This window comes from Polistes dominula, unplaced genomic scaffold, assembly GCF_049000335.1.
Source record: "Polistes dominula isolate Pdom_NZ unplaced genomic scaffold, Pdom_raw_medaka contig_37, whole genome shotgun sequence".
In the NCBI taxonomy this organism is placed as follows: domain Eukaryota; kingdom Metazoa; phylum Arthropoda; class Insecta; order Hymenoptera; family Vespidae; genus Polistes; species Polistes dominula.
The window spans coordinates 5281710-5303003 of record NW_028301169.1 but is presented as its reverse complement, the minus strand read 5'-3'; the positions used below and the strand labels follow the sequence as shown (position 1 = coordinate 5303003).

Genomic DNA, 21294 nt, shown 5'->3' with positions numbered 1-21294 from the left:
AATCTTCAAATGATTTTAAAAATTAATTACTTTATTTTATGACTGTTTAAGTTAATTTAGTTTTCAAATTATCAAATTACAAACTTAATATTGAATTTGAAAAGTTTTAAAAAAGGGTCGCTGATGTTTCAAGTTCATTTTGATAATTTAAAATTAAGAACTTTTGACCTATCGAAAGAATTTTGGGTCCATATTGTATTTTATATTTAAAAGACTACTATGTTGATAACTGCAATTTTTATTAACACTAAACGTACCATAACTGGCTTTAAATTTAGACTAAAAATATTTGCTTTCACTTTTATTACTTGTTTACACATTTAATTTTTAAATGAGAAAATTAATTATAAATATTATTTTATTTATGATTTAAGATAATACCAAATAGTTAGTTTCCTCAATTATACATATTCAATTATAAAAAATATAACCAATCTTTTGATCGGTTATCGTAAATTCATAAACCGTCGGTAGATTTAGTATTAAATGATGAAGGCTTTAAGTTCCTCTGTTTTTGTTTTACTTCCAGATAAATTCTTGTAATATTAATGAAATTAAAATATTGTTTTACATATTTTTTTTTTATTTTACAAACCTGAGTATGGAACGACTCGAGAACGTGCTAGATCAACCTTATTACCCACGAGAATGACCGGTTTACCAAGATCTTGATCACGAAGGTAAGCCAAGTATTGTTCTGCTCTTTGAAAGGATGCCTTGTCTATTACTGAATACATCACTACGAAAGCATCAGGAGGTGGTATCTTCTCCAATTCCGTCTGAAATCAATTAAAACAAGTATTAATGTTGTGTTTGCGCTTACTTTTACACATTGTTGCGATCGATCAGGAGTTGCAACGTATGAACATTAATATAAAATTTATTTGTAATCGTTATTAAATATAAAATTGTATAAATAATTATTATAGTATTAGGTAGGTCAAAAGTGTCAAAATAAGCTAGTAGCTTTTAAATTATTTTAAAATATTCTTTTTCAATATTTTTTGACTCATTTTTACAATTAGTTAATAATACAAGTCTAGTGCGAGATACTAGAATCTGTAAAAAAAATTTGGCTTAGAAAGTTTAGGAGAAAAGTAATTTATTTAAAAAATTATCTACGTACTTTTGGTCGATTTAATAGATTGGTATTAAATATTTTGAAACATTTTACTAACGAATGTTATAATTCTATAAAATATTAAAATGATGAGCACATAGTAGCCGATTTCAACAATTTCAATTCTGTATTCAAAGTTCTTTAATTTGATTATAATTTCTTTTTTTTCAAGAAATATATTTTTCTCACCTTTGGATTGGGAATATTTAAAAATATCAATTCACTTTCCTCTCCATCAAGTTTCACAAAAACGGATTGTTCGCTTGGGACATCTGTAACAAAGACCAAGAGAGGATGAATTCTCTGCTAAATGAGAGACAAAGGATTCGACGAAGAAAAGGAGATATACAGAGATAGAAAGGGAAAGAGAGAGAGAGAGAGAGAGAGAGAGAGAGAGAGAGAAAAGAAAAGAGAAAAATTGAGGGAGAAAAACTTTCCAAAGGGAAAGAACTATATAGGAAAACTCAACGACTTTATTTTCATTTATTTTCTCATTTAGTTTTATACTTTCACGATTACTTTCAGACTTAAAGATGGTTTAATTGTGTTTTTATTATTATTTTTTAACTATTGTTGCATGTTATATTGGTTGACAATTTGTTAAAATTTGTTAACAGAATCTAAAAGTTCGCTAACGTATTAACAATTCTATTATAATAAATATGTGAATTATTAATTAGACATCTTATGTTTATCTTATGTATCTATGTATATACTATATCCAAATCTGAATATATATTTATTATATAATGTATAAAAATATTATTTTTAGAAAAAGAAACATATAAATATATGTGGGTGTGTGTAAGTCAACGGTGCTGGTTGAGAAAAAGAATGACTCGAACTTAAGTACAAGGGAGAGTAAAAAAACAAAGATATATGTGTTTAAAATAATTTGTCCCAGTATAATTTTTAATTTATAAGTAAAAAATAATGTAATATGATTTGTTTCTATACGTAATATGTATATTATTTTAATATTTTATTCTAATATAATATATATCTTATAAAATAAAAAATGTACTCTGTATATAATATATAATAATATAATATATACTCTCTCTCTTTTTCTCAATAATAATAATACACAATAATTAGAGATACTTAAATAGGATATTTTATTAAAAAGAGAGAGAAAGAATTAGAAAAATAATAAGAAGAAAATTGATCAATTGGGTGACTACTCGGGTCAATCTCTTCTGAACACATCCTTCTTTGTTGAATCGCTATTGTATGTCTTGGCTAAAGACTTACACAGTTATGGTTGCCAGAAAACGGAGGTTAACGTTCACCAGTAGTCAGTAAGCTTGCCGGAGCTTCTACTATCATAAAGGCAGACGCATTTAGCACAACGTTTAGCAGTTCACAATATTCCCCTTACTATTTCTTTTTTTCTTTTTCTCTCTTGTGAAATGACGATGGTACTAAGCGAGTTCGTTAAAGGGAAACTGAAAGAGCAAAGTATGCCGTGCAATAAATCCAACTTGCGTATATACATATTTCTACAAAAAAGTATTTTCGAACTTAAGCATATTTGTCATTTGTTTTTTTTTTAATTCTAATTAATACGAATTGAGTTAGGTTGTATATGTGTGTATATCTATGTATTTTCTTCGTGAAATGTTTTTAAGAATTTCGACGACTCCAATTTTGATTTGCCAATAGAAAATAAATTCCAGAGAATTTTATGATCTTCAAGCATGTTCTTTTGTAATATGACGAATTTGATGAACAATATGGCGGTTAATGTAGATAGATATTTTAGCGAGAAAACATGGCTCATTGTCTATTATTATTTACAATATTCGTCGTTGTTATCCTTTCAATTACAATGAAAACTAATCGATAATATTGGTGCCGTATGTTAAACGTGGATTTTAAGCTAGCATTAAGCCTAATATTAAAATATGCTAAAACAACGATATATATGCTATAAATCTATTTTTGTTTGAAATAAATCAAAGAGACGATAAATAAAGAGAAAGAGGGATTATATGATAAATAAAAGAACAATTTTATAGAAGAAAATGAAAAAAGAATAAGAATAAGAAAATGAAATGAAATTTTGATCATCAAAAGTAAAAGATGATATTTCGAATCCACGTATGGTACTCGTGAGGGAACAAAATTTATTTTGACGTTAACTACATCAGTCGTAGATAAAGTGTTCGAGGAGTTTAACGAAAAGAAAAATGACGTTTGGGTTTGAAGATAAAGTAAAGTAAAAGTAAAGTGAACTTAAGTAAAAGGAAGAAAGGAGAGTATGCCATCTTTTGTCGAGAAAACAGACGCCATAGGTTGTACGAAGCAGAGAACCGACAAAGGACGGCGGTACTATAGCCTCATAAAAAGGATTTTAAAAAGAGAGAGAGAGAGAATTGGAGATAGAAAGAGAAAGATATGCGAGGGTGAGTAAAAGTGCGAGTGTGAGTGGTGTAAGTGAGAAAGAGAACAGACGATGAACAGACGCGAACCCTCTCTATGATGTACGCTTATAGCACGGACCGACGCAAAATTAACCACAGCTATTTTCGATCAACTACTCTCTCTCTCTCTCTTTTTGTTCCTGCACTTTTCTTTTCTCTATACCTTCGTGGAAACTCCGCCAGGCACAACCGTTTTACTTCTGATTTTCGGTACTCACACATATGAGTCTTCCTCGAACATTTACTTAGAAATATTTTCTACGGATACAAAAGGTCTCCTGTTTCAATCGATAGATAAAAATAAAAAAAGAAGGGAAATCATTAGTTAAATGATTTCCTTCTAAATTGATAATAATCGTGTATTTTTGTATTCTATCTGTGTTTGGTTTATATTTTTTCTTTTTAAAAAAGACTGAAAATAATCCAAGAGAAAGTAGAGAGAGCAGAAATGGATAATTTTTGTAAATCGACATAAATCGCGTTGATTACATTTATCTTCGTTATTGTATTTTATTTTTATATAGTTTGTGTTTTTCTTTTTAAATAAATCATTGAACTAAAATGAAAAGAGGGACAATAATTGAACGATTTTGGTAAATTGAATAAATTCAAAAAAAAAAACATAATCAATCAATTGGGGATTAAGTCATGCAGAATGAGTATTATATTTCATTATTATATTAAATTTTTATTGTATGATATTGATTAAATGTTTTATTTTACAATCATTTAAGATAATTTGGACCTATCTAAGAATTTTTAATAATATTTTCATATTATTATTATTATTTTATTTATTATATATTTTCTCTTTTTCTTTCTATTTTTACATATTTTTTTATATCTATTTATTTTATAAAAAATACTATCCTAAATGTACTCAAAGAAGAAACAAATGATTTGTTCGTCTATTCTTATCATAATTATTTATGTAGGGATAAATATTTTAATGGTAAATTGCATTGTTTTTTTTTTGTTACATAATAAAAACTAATAGATAGTAAATATCGGAGTGAGATCGGTGACCTATTTGCCGAATATCTTTACGGTTTTGGCTGCATTCGTTCCGTCTCTGTGTATTCTTTCTGGCGCCTAAACTTCTATCATGATTCAACACTTTTTATATGTTTCGAAAGAGTGTTTGTTTTTTAAATATTTCATGTTTGTTTGCCAAAGTTTATCAGTTCTTAAAATACGTAAATGCATTTATTTAATTGTTAGTATGAGTATTTTACATAACAATATTTAATATAAATCATATTACATTTTTTCCGTAAAATTTGATAATTTATAAATTTTTTTATTTGTTTATTAAATAAATAAGATTAGAAATATTTGATTTCAACGAAATATCCCGTATTTCCATTTCAATTGAAATGTTATTACTTATTTTCAATCTGAAAATTTTGTAGAACCCCACTTATTACAGGGGTTCTCACTTTTTCAATTTTTTACCATATAAATAAGAATCAAAAAATACAGGATGAATCTTGTAACTGGGACGGGTAATAACTTTTTTTTATGTAACAATAGAAAAAAATCATAAAGGAAAAAATTATATGGCACAACAAATTTCAACTTTCTATGACCTTACTTTTTTTTGAAAATGCATCAATGCACCCGCTAGATGCAGTTGCACTTACTTTTTAAATGGAACTCTAGATTTTTTTTATACCATTTGATTCCTTTTTTTATTCTGCGTAAAAGGGTATAAAATGAAGGTCATCGAAATGTCAATAGTTTACGAGATATTTAAAGTTTTATATCAGTATTGTATTTTATTAGATTGATTTGAATTGATATTGGAACAACACATTGTTATACGCTCTTTTAAATCATCGACTGATATAAAAGGACGTGAATACACATCCATATCGTTATTCGATAGAACACACTTTACATGTGGTGGATGATATTAGAAGAATGCGTTTTTGTTAATTTTTTCTTAGACAAGTACAACGAAGGGAAAATTTTGCAGAAAGAATTTTATGGACAGATGAATGCACTTTTACGAATAATGGAATGTTCAATAGACGCAATGAACATACATGGTCTAAAGGAGCGTATAACAATGTATTGTTCTAATATCAATTAAAAAATGTAATAAAAAATGTAAAAAAGCGCATTGGAAAATGTTTAGAATGCAATGGAGGAACATTCGCACACTTGTAATAAAATACATTGCTGATTTAAAACATCAAATATCTCGTAAACTATTAACATTTCGATGATTCTCACTTAATACTTTTTAACGCAAAATAAAAAAAGGAATCGAATAGTGTAAAAAAAAATATAAAGTTTCATTTAAAAAAAAAGTGCAACTGCATCTAGCGGGTGCATTGATGCATTTTCAAAAAAAAGTAAGGTCATAGAAAGTTGAAATTTGTTGTGCCATATAATTTTTTCCTTTATGATTTTTTTCTATTGTTACTTAAAAAAAAGTTATTACCCGTCCTCGTTACAAGAATCACCTTGTATATATACCACCATAAAAGCATTTCCCTATTAAAAGTCAATACATTCTAAATAGAGCGTTTATAATCAAAGAATAAAATATTTAAAAAATTTACATTTCTTAATTATATTAGTAAATTAAACTCGTTAGAATATTAAAAAGCATTTTTTTGAATATTTATTGAAAGATTTTGGGTCAAAATTGTACCAACAAAAGTAACTTAATGTGTCATAGTTTGAGAAACTATGATTTAACATAATAAGTAAATAAGTACTTCAAATAAAAAAGCATCGAATCGATAGAGTTCAATTTCATAAAATTTCTTTGTTGAAAACGAATATTTTCTTAAGTGATTTTTGATTAATTAAAATACTATATATATACGTGTATCTTTGTTCCTTTTTTCTTCTTTTCTCTGCGTCTTTGACTTGTAAATCGACAATGTATTTTTAAAAGCGTATCCTTTTCTGAGTACATTTCATCTTTTATTAGAAGAATATAGAAAACGAAGTAAGCTTATACACATCACCGTAATTGCACATCGTACCAAGTAAACCTTTCTAAAAGAAAGGAACCCTTAACATCTTGGAACCCCTGAACGATATGACGTGGGCGTATGAGAATGTGTTATCTTTCTAGCGTTAAAGCGTATATATATATATATACACGTATGTATTTACATAGGTACGTGTTATAAACGCGAACCTAGAGTATGTATACTGTACATTGTGTACTTCGACTTCTACTCTAACACTCAAAGGGACTTCGGTTAAACTTTACGCGTCAACTCACTCACTGAGAGTGATAACTAACTTAATCTCTTGGAAAATCCTCGACCCTAGGGATTAACTAAGGATAATCTATTTTTTTTCATTGTGTTTTTACGAAATATGTATCGGGATGCTCAGAAAGTTCATAGAAAATGATGAAACATATGTTAGATTTTCTTTTTTAAATGTATTCGGTCGTCTTTAAAGCTTTTTGTGCTTTCCTTTTTAATAAAGTTTGATATGTACAATATTTATTTTATTTTATTTTTTATTTTATGTTATTCTAGTAAATTATTAATAATATACAATCCATTATTCTGCAATACTTATAAAATAAAATAAAAGATTTTATTTATGTAAGATTATGAAGAAAAAGAAAAAACTTTTTAAGGAAAACTAATACATATATTTTTCTTAAAATCTAAACTCTGACGAATGTTTTCAGACAACCAAATATACAAAAATAAAATGTCTATAATCTAATCAATGGAATTATGTTAAATTTAAAAAGGTTGTTTGATGTTTTGATAACTATAAAAGAGTAATAAATTTTGTAGTATCGTTTAAAATCATTTGGAAAACTTTTAACCCCTAATCCGTAATATATATCTTTTTCGTGATACATTTGAAATGATTTAAGTAATATATTCAGATCAGACTGAATTTTGAGTGTATATGTGTTTCTGTTTTAACAGGTGGAAGAGCATTAGGAATATCGAGTTGTGGTGTTGCTTGACAGAGTCAAGACGATAATTCAAGTCATTTTGAGAAAGTATGTAGCATCCTCGACCCAGATACCCACGCAAATTCTATATTATTCGAAATTTGCGGCTTGAATATTCACTATGGGTGATATTTTTAAGAACGAAATTTTTCCCCTTTCTAGATACAGAGAGAAAATCGAAACGAATTAGAACTAATATCTAATTTTTTTTAATTTTCTTCTTACCATGGAATGAATTTTTTTAATTTATCAAATAAAAATATATTACATTGTAATAATATTGTATATTAGATTAAAATATCAATATAGTAAATACATTGTATTTTTGTTAATATTTAAGTGTTTTTTATAAGTAAAGATTTCATCAAATATTTTTATAGAAATTTGAAAAAGATTGAAAATCACATCTCTAAAGGTATTCATTTTTTCTTTGGCAATAAGAGCAACATCAAATCAATCCCGCCTTGATATTTTTTAAACTTTATACAACTTATATTTTAATATTATTTTTTTCCGCATTTTTTATTTTCTTTATTGTAAAATATGTTTTATTCACTTTATGCTTTTTCTTATTTTTCTAGAATATGTTATCACCCAAAGAAATATATCATCCTAGGCACGTTGAAAGTTTAATTTCTGTTATTCATTATGTGTTATTTAATTGATAATTATTAATTTTTCAATAAAATAAAAACGTTAGCAAATAAAAGAAACATTCTATAACACAAATCCACTATATTTTTTCTATTATATTCCTTGTAAAATTAATATAACCTATTCTAGAAGGATAGGAAAAGGAATAAAGTGAATAAAACATACAGAAAAAAAGAAAATTAAAAAATAAGAGATCTTCCAAGAGACATTGCGCTGCTTCTTATTACGCTGCCAATAGCTTGTATTAAATTCTAAAACAAAAGGAAATATAAGCACGTTTGCGAAAGTTCTCCCTTCATTTTCTCGGAAAAGGGTTGGATGGAGTATCACTCCTAGAATACAATATATACAGGATGAGTCAGAATTAACCAGAGACCTGAATATCTCTGTTGAATTTAAAGTTATAAACTATGTTTACATCAGAATCAAAATGGTTTTGAAGGACGAACATGGTCATCACAACATCATGCTTTTTAATGTCTTTTGTTTAGGGCGTCTTTTTAGGTCATCAACGGTTTTTTAAATGGAATTGTATTTTTTTCCCGATATATTATTATAGCCGACATTTAAGACGATTTCAACAGTGTACCATAATATGACCTTCGAACAATTTTTAACTCAAAAATAAGGAATAAATAAAATTCAGCGTGTAAGGTTTATTTTCTTTATTTATGTTATGGTTAATGTTCAAAATGATTCCTTCGAGCTGAGATACGTTTATTTAATCTCCAAGAATAAGAATCTAATGCTCATTTCAGAGAGAATCTACGTACAAGACCTCATAGTTCTTTCTTTCATGTCCTTTGCAATGGTTGGTTTTTCCCGATAAACTTTGTTTTTCAGATATTGCCACAGATAAAAATTCAAGAGGTAACGAACCTATAATATGTTGGCTAGCTCGCTCATGGGATCTTATATCCTTTGATGTTATGTGCATCCTTCGAAATCATTTTGATTCGGATGTAGACATACTTTGTAACTTTAAATCCAACAGAAATATTCAAGTGTCTGGTTACTTTTGAGTCACCCTGTAGTTAAAATGGACTTCTACAGCGGTGTAAAATTAAAAAATATAAGGGTGAGATTGTTTTGGTGTTTTTTTTGTTAGAAATACTCTGTTCTTTTGAAAAAAATGTACCTAATTATTTTAAACTTTTAACCAATAGTGTATATCTACTTATGTTTGTCTACTATATCACATATGAATATAAATATTTAAGCATATATCAGGTCTGTAAATATGAAACCGGAATTTGCTCATAGATTCCTCTAGCTGTCAATGTAGTATCGTCAAGCCGCGTAATTGGCGCTATTTCCTTCTTGACATCTCTGACAAGGATTTTCAACTCATAACAATACAAGTTTCATACAACAATATAGTTCATAATAGCGTTGAACATGTTGAATTTTATATATCTGAAAACTACGATTTGCGAACAGCATTGATTTCCCGTTACCATTTGAAGAAAACTACTGCAAAATCGCATCGAATGCTTGTCGAAGCTTACGATGAGCATGTTCTTGGTAAATCACAGTGCTTTAAGTGATTTAAAAAATTCAAAAGTGGCGATTTTGACGTGAAAAACGAAAAACGTAGAAGAACATCGAAAAAGTTTGAAGAAAGCAAATTGCAAGCATTATTGGATGAAGATGACGCTCAAATGCAACAACAATTGAATGCGTATTAATTAAATGTGACACGAGAAGCCGTCTCCATACGTTTGAGAGTCATAGAAAAGATCCAGAGGATTGGAAAATGGGTTTTCATATGAACTGAGTGAAAGACAACAAGAAAACCGGAAAACCACTTGCAAAATGATGCACGCCAAGTACAAAAGTAAGTCATTTCTCCATCGAATTGTTACTGGTTGTGAAAAGTGGATATATTCTGAGAATTCTAAACGTAAAATATCATGGGTAATTTCAGGCGAACCATTGACATCGACTGCAAGGCCAAATCGCTATGTACGGAAGACAATGTTCTGTGTTTGGTGAGTTCAGAAGGGTGTGATCTATTATGAGCTGCTAAAACCTGGTGAAATGATTAATATTGAACGATACTGACATTAAATGATCGATTTGAATCAAGCTTTATGTGAAAATGACCAAAATGTCGAACAAAGCAACACAAAGTAATTTTACTTCATGATAATGCACCATCACACACAGCAAAACTGATGAAGGAATCGATTGAGGCGTTTAGTGGGAAATACTTTCGTATGCGATTTATTCACCAGACTTGGCTCTGTCCGATTACTACTTATTTACATCAATGAGACACGCACTTGCTGAGCAGTGCTTCATTTTTTACAAAAATGTACGAAAATAACTCGATGACTGGTTTGCCTCAAAAGAGCAACAGTTTTTTTGGCGTGGTATCCATAAATTGACAAACAGGTGGGAAAAATGTATAGTTAGCGATGGCCCAATACTTCGAATAAAAACATTTTTTATCCTTTTTATACAATAAACGTGTATTTTCTATACAAAAATTCTGATTTCATATTTACATAACTGGTACACATCTACTTTTGTTAAAAATATTCTTTTTTTATTTTGGGTTAAATTATTCAATGAATAATTGATATCTTGTACCGAGAGATGATTACATGTACGATATAAAACGGCAACAGGGTCGATAAACCATTTCCAAATAGTTTTCACAATCAGTTGTTATTTAAGGGAATACGGGAGAGAGATATTCGTGTTCCATTGATTTCCTTTTCATTCATGTACACACATATGCAACGTTTACATAATGATATGGGGCTGACGAGACGAACAAGATGCGTTCATGTAAACTGTACGAGATTTAATCGGGAAACACGCGTAAATCGTTGAGATTTGTTAAGAAATCAATCAAATCCATTCCACGATTTCCTTTCGTTTCATTTAAGTAAACAGTTTTAAGTGGAAATTATTATGCTAATAATCAAATTTTTCTTTTTATATAGGATATATAAAGAAGAGTAAAACAAGTTCTTGAGAATTAATTTGATTTGAAAATAAACTTTATTTTAAAAGTTAAAAGATTAAACGAAAAAGAAATTCGAGAAGTTTTTATATTTGATTTAAGAAACTAATCATAAGAGCAGATTATAACAATAATAATACAATTTTTTTTCCCTTGTGTGAGATACAAAGAAGCAGGGAAAAAGCTAATAGAAAATAAATTTTATTCGTAAAATAAAGTTTATTCTAAAAATTGAAAGAAAGAAAAGAAAAAGAACTTAAATGATTTTATTCTCTAAAGGTTTTCCTTAATTAATTTTGTAAAGTGAGAAAAGTAAAAGGGTTTATGTTGGGAAACCAATTACTTTCGAGGGCTAAAACAAAATTGAATCGAATTGGAAAAGAAAAGAGAACACATCGGCCGACACGTTTTGAATAATTTTCTCTCTATCTTTCTTTCTGTTATTGGATTTCGAATTCTAAAGCCATTTCTTTAGGTTAACTTTGTTCCCTTCTTAGAAGTACATTCACGTGTATCTCTAACTTACCCAATAGGATACGACATGACAGGGATTTGACAATAATTCTCTTGACACACTTTTAAATGAAATGCAAACAAACTTACCTCTTTGCCTATCATAGGCATTGATACATTCACTTGTCATGAATTGGCTAATCAAGCCTGTTTTTCCAACTCTCCTTGCTCCCAAAATGGCTACGTTATATGATATGACCTCCTTCGGTGGCATGGTATTTGTTTCTTCCGTTTCCTGTTCCGCAGGTGCCAAAGAATTCGATCGTGATCTTCTTCGTTTAAAAGAGTCCCCTCTGTTTATAACACCTGAAACAAAACAAATAATAATTTAGTTCTATTATTACTACTACTATTACTACTTATGAAATAATGTATTAATCCTACATTTCACTCATAACAGTAATATACTATTCGTCATAATGTATCACTGGTAATGTGTATGTATGTGTAATTCCGTGGATGTATGCAAGAACTTGATATGTCACAAAAGTAACTTTCAAACAATGAAATATTGATTTTCCGAGCTTGTATTGTTCTTTCTTCTGTTCCCCAATTTTTTCTTTTTATTATTATTTTTAAAACATTATTCTGTTGAAATGTCACATATCAAGTTTTTGCACGTACCTACTGAACTTTTTTTTTTACAATAAATTTTGTCGGAATACATAATTTCTTTCGTTTATTTTGGTTAATAAAATATAATAACAATAATTTAGTTTTTGTTTTGTACGATATTAAAAAGGATCGATCATACTCTTCTCTAATCAATCTTTTTCCTCTACCCTCTACCTTATTTTTCATTTTTTTTCCAGGAACTTATACTCATTGTATTACTGACAATGACTTAACGCTTAATTGACCTCCCTTCTCGTGTAACAATCCATGATAATAATGTGTAAATAGACTATAAATAACGTACCTAGAGCAAAAGATAGTACCGACCGATATCGATCGACAAAAAAGATCATATTCCTTGAAGGTCATTTGTATATGCAATTTACATGATTCAAATCTTGTTATAAAAAGTGAAGAAAAATATACGAGAAGGAAGTAGATGAATAATAGTGCGAAAAATTTCTTTTCAACTGAATCGTATAAATAAATGTTCGATTTTAAAAGAAATCTTGACTTCTGACCTTTACCCTGTCATTTTCTTCGTGCTTTATTTTTAAATGAAGCATAAAGTGCTGCTCGAGGTGTGTTAGGCGCGAAGTGGAAAATTACTTAACGATTTAAGTCAAAGTTGAATTTAAAATGAAAGAAAGAAGATGAAAGAGATAGGAGATAAAGTTTAATAAATTTGTCAAAAACTTCTTTGACGTTCCCGTCAGATGTTAGGAAAGAAATTAGGGAATAAAAAACACATGACTGTACGATCGAATATGACGATGATGTATGACTTTACACGGTTTGCTTTCTTTCGCTTTCTTTCTCTCTTACTTTCTAAGTCTATCTAAAAATAAAGTTAAACGTACGTCCAGTTTGTGGCGATATATCGACAGAACGTAAATTCGCGAACTGAATGGCGGACAGCGGCCGTGATAAATGATCATGAACGAAGGAAGGAAAGAATGAATGATACGAACGAAGTAACATGATTTCTTTTTAGATAATCATAGATTATGTTGAAAAAGAAACGAGTAGCAAGAGATGAATTGAGTAATTTCATTTTAATTTTTCTTGTTCTTTTTTTCATTTAATTTCATATAATTTTAAAGATAATTTAGTAATGTAACAACTTTTTTAGGTAGAAAATCATCGTGTCAAGTTCCTACAATGAAATTGAACACTTTGCTTTGTACATTTTTCATTGTCGATTAGTAAACGGATAAACGTTGAAGTACTGAAAATACTAGCGAGAAAGACAAAAAGAAAGTGGAGTTGAGAAGAGAAAGCTTATTGTCAAGCCGTGACTGTAAAGCTAAAACAACGAACGTCCTGTTTGGACAGAACGATTGAGAACATCGATATCCGAGTGCTCACGGCTGTCCATGAAGCAGCAGCTCTGTTCGCTGGAGCTTTGTGCTGAATCTTTGTTCCTAACGAAACGTGCACAACTACAACTTACGTATTCCACATATAACATATGTACATATATATAATATATATATGCATATAGCTAGACCGAATGAAAGCCATCGCGAATCGATTCGAATAGAAAGTTGGGAAGCTCTTCACATGAATTTCCTATGAATCCTATTTCATCATTTTGATTTTATTCCTTTAGTTTGATTCTATTGTTTTTATTTCTTTTCATTTTTTCCTTTTATGTATATTTTATTAACCCTTTGCGACTGAATATCACCCCAAAGGCGAGGCAAAATAATTTTATCTCCACTATCATTGTATATTTCTTTATTCGATGATACTTTGTTATTATTATTATTATTATTATAGTACTATATTCATATTATTTTTAGCAATTATCTATCAAATAAACAACAAATACATGGCGAAATTTTACAATTTTGACTTAAATAAATTAAACACAAAACATCCACATAAACTATATTACAATTATTGATATTATAAAGTAAATCGTTAAACCAATTTATGCAATTTTTCGTCTATTGTAACAATTATCTAGAAATTGAATTACTCCGTAAATAATCTCGCTTTACGAATAATATACATGTGCACTCCTAAATAATCATTATGTAGTTTTCCGATAAAATCTTTAAATTTTATTAAGTAGAATATATTTTATTTAATATCCATCATTTAAGTTTTCAGTAAATTTTGCTTGATATACAGAAAATATTCGATCTAATAAGAAGAATAATTAAGAAAATCTTCCATCTCAAACAGTTAATTTGATCATTATCGTGGATTCTCACATCAGACAGAGAATTATCAAGATTGATCATTACATTCTACTATCTCTCTCTCTCTCTCTCTCTCTCTCTCTCTGATCTCTGATAGGGTTAATCGTATTACAGCATAATCCACCGAGGATCCATGCATGCATTCCTGTGAAACCGCTTATGTGATCGTGCCTGACCACACCGTGTACCGTTACTACTGTCTTACCACTATTACAACAAATCGAAATTACCATAATATTATCATAATGCACGTACATAGACAGCTTCGATTATTTTTTTCGTTAAGGAATATAATATTACGATGATAAACATGTATTTAAAATATACATATAGATTTGTATATGTTAATAAAAGTAACACTATATGAAAGTATAATTTATTTACATGTTCTTTCTTCGTTTTTGTTCACTCAAAGAATCCTATTATATTTGAATAATTTTCAAGATATTTATTTATTAAAAATTATACATGTTTCCATGTAAATTGCCAATAATAAAAAAGCGAAATAATAATTGTATTTAAAAACTAATATAGTGAATGTCCGCCCATCCTTAAAAATGTCGCGTTACGTGTTCGCGAATCGTTGAAATTTAGTGAGTAACAAACAAATAAAAAATAAAAAACAGAACAAAAAGGTAGAAAATTGAAAAACATTTGCTAAGCGTGAAAACGAATTGTAATTAACTACTATCACATTCGCAATACTGGTCAAAATAGAATTCATTTATATTATCATTGTTAATGCAATTACGTCGAGCGCAAATATAAATACATACATACATACATATTCTCGTAACGATCAATTCATGCGTGTAGGAAAAGTTTAAAGGTTAAAAAAATATCACACAAATGGAATTTACATTGTTTGTTTGGATTATTGCACACGAATTGTACATAAATGTTAGTAAGTAAATATGAAAATAATTTAATAGGATTACACAATGTTAAAACAATTAAATTGTAAGATATGTAAAAGTGTAGATACAGGTAAAGGTGTAACACTTTTGAATATTGAATAAGTGAAGCAAAGTTTCTATTTATAAGAGATTAAACGGTCAAACGATCGACGATGCTTGCCAAATCGTTTTCGTGCGTACTGCATAGAGCCTAACGCTTTTAAAAGATTCTACATAAGTACGCGCATATAATCAACGAAACGTATTCTTTATGCAAGTTTCGTTAATGAAGGATCGTACCAAAGAAAATCATTTAAATGAGTAATCACGATTGTTCTGTAAATATAATATACATTATATGTGTATGTGTGTTTGAAAAATATGTGACAATATTGTAGAAATTAATTCTTCGTATACAGATAAAATAAATTAGGTTATATCAATATGAATTGGTAAATGATTAATTTCTGAATTATAAGAATTTCAAGTATGATCTCTAGTAGTGTACTTTACTATTTTAATATATGTATACATATATTAAAATATTATAAAAATGAAAAGAGAAAGAGAGAAAGAGAGAAAGAAATTTAAATTATTTGAATCGCTTCGTCAGACATATTCACTATTTATCAGGTCAAATAATTTGGCCAAACATCACTCCAACGTTAATTTGAAATGTTGAAAGTGGTAGGTGGTAGCTCGTTATCGTATCCTTTAGAGCGTAACACTAACATATTCGATTATGTGAATTGAATAAATGAGAAATTGCGTATTGCTTAAGGTGGAATCGTTAATTAATAAATTTTCTAATAAGATATTTGTGCGTTAAACTTTTGTGATCTGATAAAAATATTACAATAAAAGACATTTATTATTAAAATATGTAATAATTAAAGGGCAATAGTATAATTTAATATAAAAGTAAATGTAATCCTTCGATTTTACAATTTACGAAAAGATAATTTAGTGAAAGATTAATTATAATGAATATCCTTAACTTAAAGAATAATTTCATCAATTTTATGTTAGTTTTGTGTTGTTAAATATCTTCTAATACAATTTTTCTCAAAGTTAAAATTATCAGAAATTATTTTCGATGTCTTCTTAGTTATACTATTAACAATCATGATTTTAACACATCAGTGTGCTTTTTATAACGTGTAAATTTCTTTGCATCGCATAAATTACCTAACAATACTAAATTATTTAGACGTTAAGACGCTTCAATCCAACCTAAGCTACGTGTTTAGATTCTCGATCACTTCTAAAGGTGCACTCAATTGTGTTTAATGTCCATTAAACGGTTATACGTTTGAAAGCTTTTAGGAACCGGGCATTTAATAGTCTAGGCTTAATTGTTTAATACAAAGAAGCGTATGCATATTATCGTGGGTGTGCGTACGTGGGTATGTGTTAATGAACCATCTTTTCAAATTTAGAAGTGCAATAAGTTATAATAAAATTATTTTCTAGGTGAACGTACGAAATTAATTATTTTTTTTATCACACCAAAAATAAGATTAACAGTTTTTTAATTGTTTATATATTTTAATTGCAAAAATGTATTGTTAAGGAAAAAGCGTGAATATTATTAAAAACAACATATATTATAAAATTAATATTTAATAATTATATTTTGGAAAGATTAGCAATTAGAAAGTATTAATGAATTATGACAAGTGATATAATTCGATGCGTAATGAGACATGAACTGTACTATTCTTTCATGTAATCAACCGAAATACAAACCAAACTACTCGAAGAACATATAAATCCAATTACTTTGTTATCATTTTTCATATATATTTTGTTATTTAATTAATCAAAGATAATTAAGTTACAATTAGTTAATTTTGTTACTTTTTTTAAATCTAGAAAACAATCGCTTTCCATTTATCTATACGAATTTAATTTTTTCTTTTTGAACTAATATTTTATATCGCATCAATTGTATGATTTAATTCAAGATTCAAAATTTATAATAGAATTTGATGTATTTCAAATAATCTAGTAGTTTCTATTAGATTTTTACGAATCGCGCCGCGATATCGATTAATAATGAAACTCTCGTTTCCTTCTAATTTGCGTGTTATTTTTTTTCGATACTAATATAAATTATATTCAAATTTTAAAAAGTATCAAATGCTTCTCAAATTAATTACCATAAACGATCTCAAGTCACCGTCTCTCGTAAACGTTAATTAATTGCCATCGTAAAATTTTGTTACGTGATTCGATTCGTGATAGCCAGTGTAATTAATTAGAGAAATTTGATTTCATGTTTGACATTTTCTTAGAAATTGATATACCACATAAGTGTATATTTGTAACATTCGAGGGCACTTATACACGCAACTTGTATCTTTTAAAAATTTGTATGTAAAGAAACGTGCACTTTTTCTGTAAAAAAAAAAATTAAAATTACCACTTCGAAGCATGAAATTAAAAAAAGATTAAGAGGTTCACATCACCCAGATATTATATTTTGATGAAAATTTTAACAAAGTAGGCTCTTATTTTAATTATATCTCGAAATTATATTTCATAAAATGAACAAAAAAATACACAGTTATTAAGGTATTCAATTACAAGAAAAATACAAAAACTCTTTTCATGTTGTTTTAAATCTCTGTCCTTCAATTAATTTTAATTTTTCCGAGGTAGTATAAAAAAAATGTCTCACTACGCATATTTAGGTAATATAAAGGTTGAACACTTTAAACCCTACAATGCTTCAAAGAGTTTAGTTTGTGGCATTGTTAGGTTGCTTAATTGGGATCTAGCTGTCTGTTGTGTCTCAGTTAGAAAATGGCGTCAATTTTGAAGACACAATGTAATTCACGGTACACGAAATCAAAGTCAATTATCATCGTTGAAAGTAACTGTAAACTTTAATTTGATCCACAAGTTCTATCTTATAAAGCAATTATGTTTAACGGGGAAACCGTAGAACATATTTGTGACCAATAATGCGACCAATAATGTGACCAAAAAGGCGAATAATGAAATAATATTAACTTAGATAATTAAAACTTGAAGTTTTCCTTATTTATTTTTCCTATAAAAAAACTGTAATCTTTTTATGTTAATAAATAGTAATTTTAACGAAATTTCTTAATGTTCATCGTTTATGGACACCATGTATTTGTTTGCATTGAGAAACGCACTATATGAATACATATAGGTACTTGAGTGCATACTATGCGTGAACTAACCGCAATCGCAAACACAAATTGAAATCTATTTCTAGAAATGACCAGGCAAATTAATTATGAGCTGACGAGGAAACATATATATACATATATACACGTATATATATAGTACATATTAAAATAAATAATTCCATAGACCCTTTATCATAATTCGTTCATCGAATTTTATAATCCAGTTTAACCGAAGAAACATGTTTCATATTTACATATGATATATAATACACAAATAAAATTATCAATAAAAATTTATAATTACTCACATGATGGCTAATAGTAAAAATTATTATACGTATTAAATAAACAATTAAATACGAATATTTTCGTAATTCGTTGATCCAATTTTATTATAGTTACTTCGAGGAAAAATCCATTAACATTTATATATGAAAAATAAAACATACAGATAAAATTATATCCCAAAATTCGTCATTATTCACAATAAGTCTTCTTCGAAATTTACGAATTCATTTGGAAAATTCAGAAAATAGTTCTAACAAAACACAATGTTTTCATCTACTGAGAATTCAATATATATGTATATATGCATATATAGTTGTCTAACTCTGAAGAATGACTGTACAGAAGATTTTGTATGAAGAAATTTGAAACTACTTAAGAATCATGATACTAAAATATACAGACACGTGAGAATATTTGAAATATCGTTTAAAATATTTCTGTTAGGCGAACACAAAAAACATATGTAGTATATGTAACATAATTGAATTGTTAATTTGCCAAACGATATACACAACATAACAAAAAATAAAAGAAAAATTACTAAAATTATATATATAATAATTTCTTATTCAATGAACATACAAATTGGCGTCATTTAATAGTACTAATTGTAAGTCTAATTTTTATAAAAATTTTATTGAAATATAAAAAGTTAATTGTCAATCAAATGTTTTGGTATTAAAATTTAGAAATATTTTGTAAGTAAAATAAATTGCTTCGGTGTATGAATGGCTCCTATTTAATCTAACTAATCATAATTCAGAATTATTAATTTTGCAGAGAAGCATTTACAATATATGAATTTGAATAAGATGATGATTCAATTCTCATCCGACGGAATTTTAAAGATATGTGGGAAAGTTTAAAAGTTTTAAACTTAAAATAGAGAAACAATTGTTTTCGGTTAAACTCGTAAAAAGAAATATAAAAGTTTTTTTATCGTGGCTTAAAACTAAACAGCCCACCCTCCCTTGTATAAATAAATGCATCATGCTAATTTAAAAAAAAAATTATTTTTAATTTTTTAAAAATATTAATTACTATTGTCATAATAAAAATGACTAATTTTAATTCTATCAAAATGTCAGGTAAAATATTAGCGAAGCAATGAAATAAATTTGTCCTATTAAAACCATAATCAACAGACAGCAAATGTAAAATATGTTAAATTAGATATTTAAACTGTTTTGACCCGAAAATTAGATGAATACTTTTAAGTCCGCCCACGAAAAGATATAATTAGAATAAAGTCAAGTTCCCCCAAGTAATCTTGATCGAAGATGTCGTCCAATTTTCCGGCCCCATCCATCGAGTATGATTCGTATGATGTTGCACATGTTATTTTGGCTCCAAGCCCGTAAACGTGTGTTCGTTCACGCTAAGTAAACTATTCCTTCTGTCCTACACAATGTTGTGCGTAATCGAACTGGAAGAATCGATAGTAGGTACATATCGACATGTAAAAGCTGAAACCAAGAGCTCCTCGAGGATAGTTTCAATGAAAAACAAAAAAAAAGGCAAAATAAATGTTTGACATATACGATGCAGGTTAGTTCGATAAAAACAAATGTACAAGAAAAATGAAGGAGAAAACAAAAATAAAACTAAAAGATAAAAATCACTAAAGTTATTCGTCATAGGGTTGAACAAAATATTTGATTGGTTTTTTTTAAATCTAACGAAAACTTAGAAAATAGATGAGAATTTAAAAGGTAATAATACTTATATATAATATATATTTAAAACAATTTGTATTTCTAAATTCCGGAAAATCCATTAGATTTATATAGAAAATTAAAAAAAAAACAAATAACATTCTTTCTCAAATAGAAACACTTTTAACGAAGAATTAATAATATTTTTACAATTAAAAAAAGGAAAAACAAAATGAAATAAAATAAGAATAAGAATTAAAAAAAGGAAATACGTCGTTGTGACGAAACGTTGTTCATGAAAGTGTTCACTGAACCCTGAAAGGAATTTTCAGTTTATTTCACTCGGCCGACCATGCCTGTAATTAATAACTTTCCATGCTATGGAAGAGAGGGAAAGAAAGAGAAAGAGAAAAAGAAAGAGAGAGAGAGAAAGAGAGAGAGAAAGAGAGAGAGAGAGAGAGAGAGAGAGTATATCGACGATATACATATTTGCCCTCAGCCATAGCTAAAACTGAACTTCTTTTTTTTCCTTTAACGAAGATCACGCGGAATAACGTGTACGCTCGAAAAACTATAGGACGGGTAGAAACCGCTTGGAGTTCGTGTGCCGATGGAGAAGAATCACCCTCGCGTTTCGAACGAAAATAATACCTACCTTAAATACAATGCATATACTACATACATGTATACGTATATATGTATATACGGAGCCTAAAGATATAATATATATACATACAATATATTACATATATTACATATATATATTTATATATGTGCAGTCGTCGCCATTTTTAGACAACCTTTCTAAAGACGTACTTTTCAAGGGAAAC

The 21294-nt window shown here is 28.2% G+C and overlaps 1 protein-coding gene across 4 annotated transcripts in view; it reads right to left on the bottom strand.

Annotated features, from left to right (window-relative positions):
- Nucleotides 1-21294, bottom strand: part of Rgk3 (Rad, Gem/Kir family member 3) — a 42000-nt gene that overhangs the window by 3366 nt on the left and 17340 nt on the right. For all 4 annotated transcript variants that reach the window (XM_015333197.2, XM_089179210.1, XM_089179211.1 and 1 more), the window contains 3 exons: nt 11727-11942; nt 1310-1392; nt 596-779 (listed from right to left, as the gene is read on the bottom strand). In XM_015333197.2, the coding sequence (XP_015188683.1) occupies nt 596-779; nt 1310-1392; nt 11727-11942 (483 nt within the window). The remainder of the gene's footprint in view (nt 1-595; nt 780-1309; nt 1393-11726; nt 11943-21294) is intronic.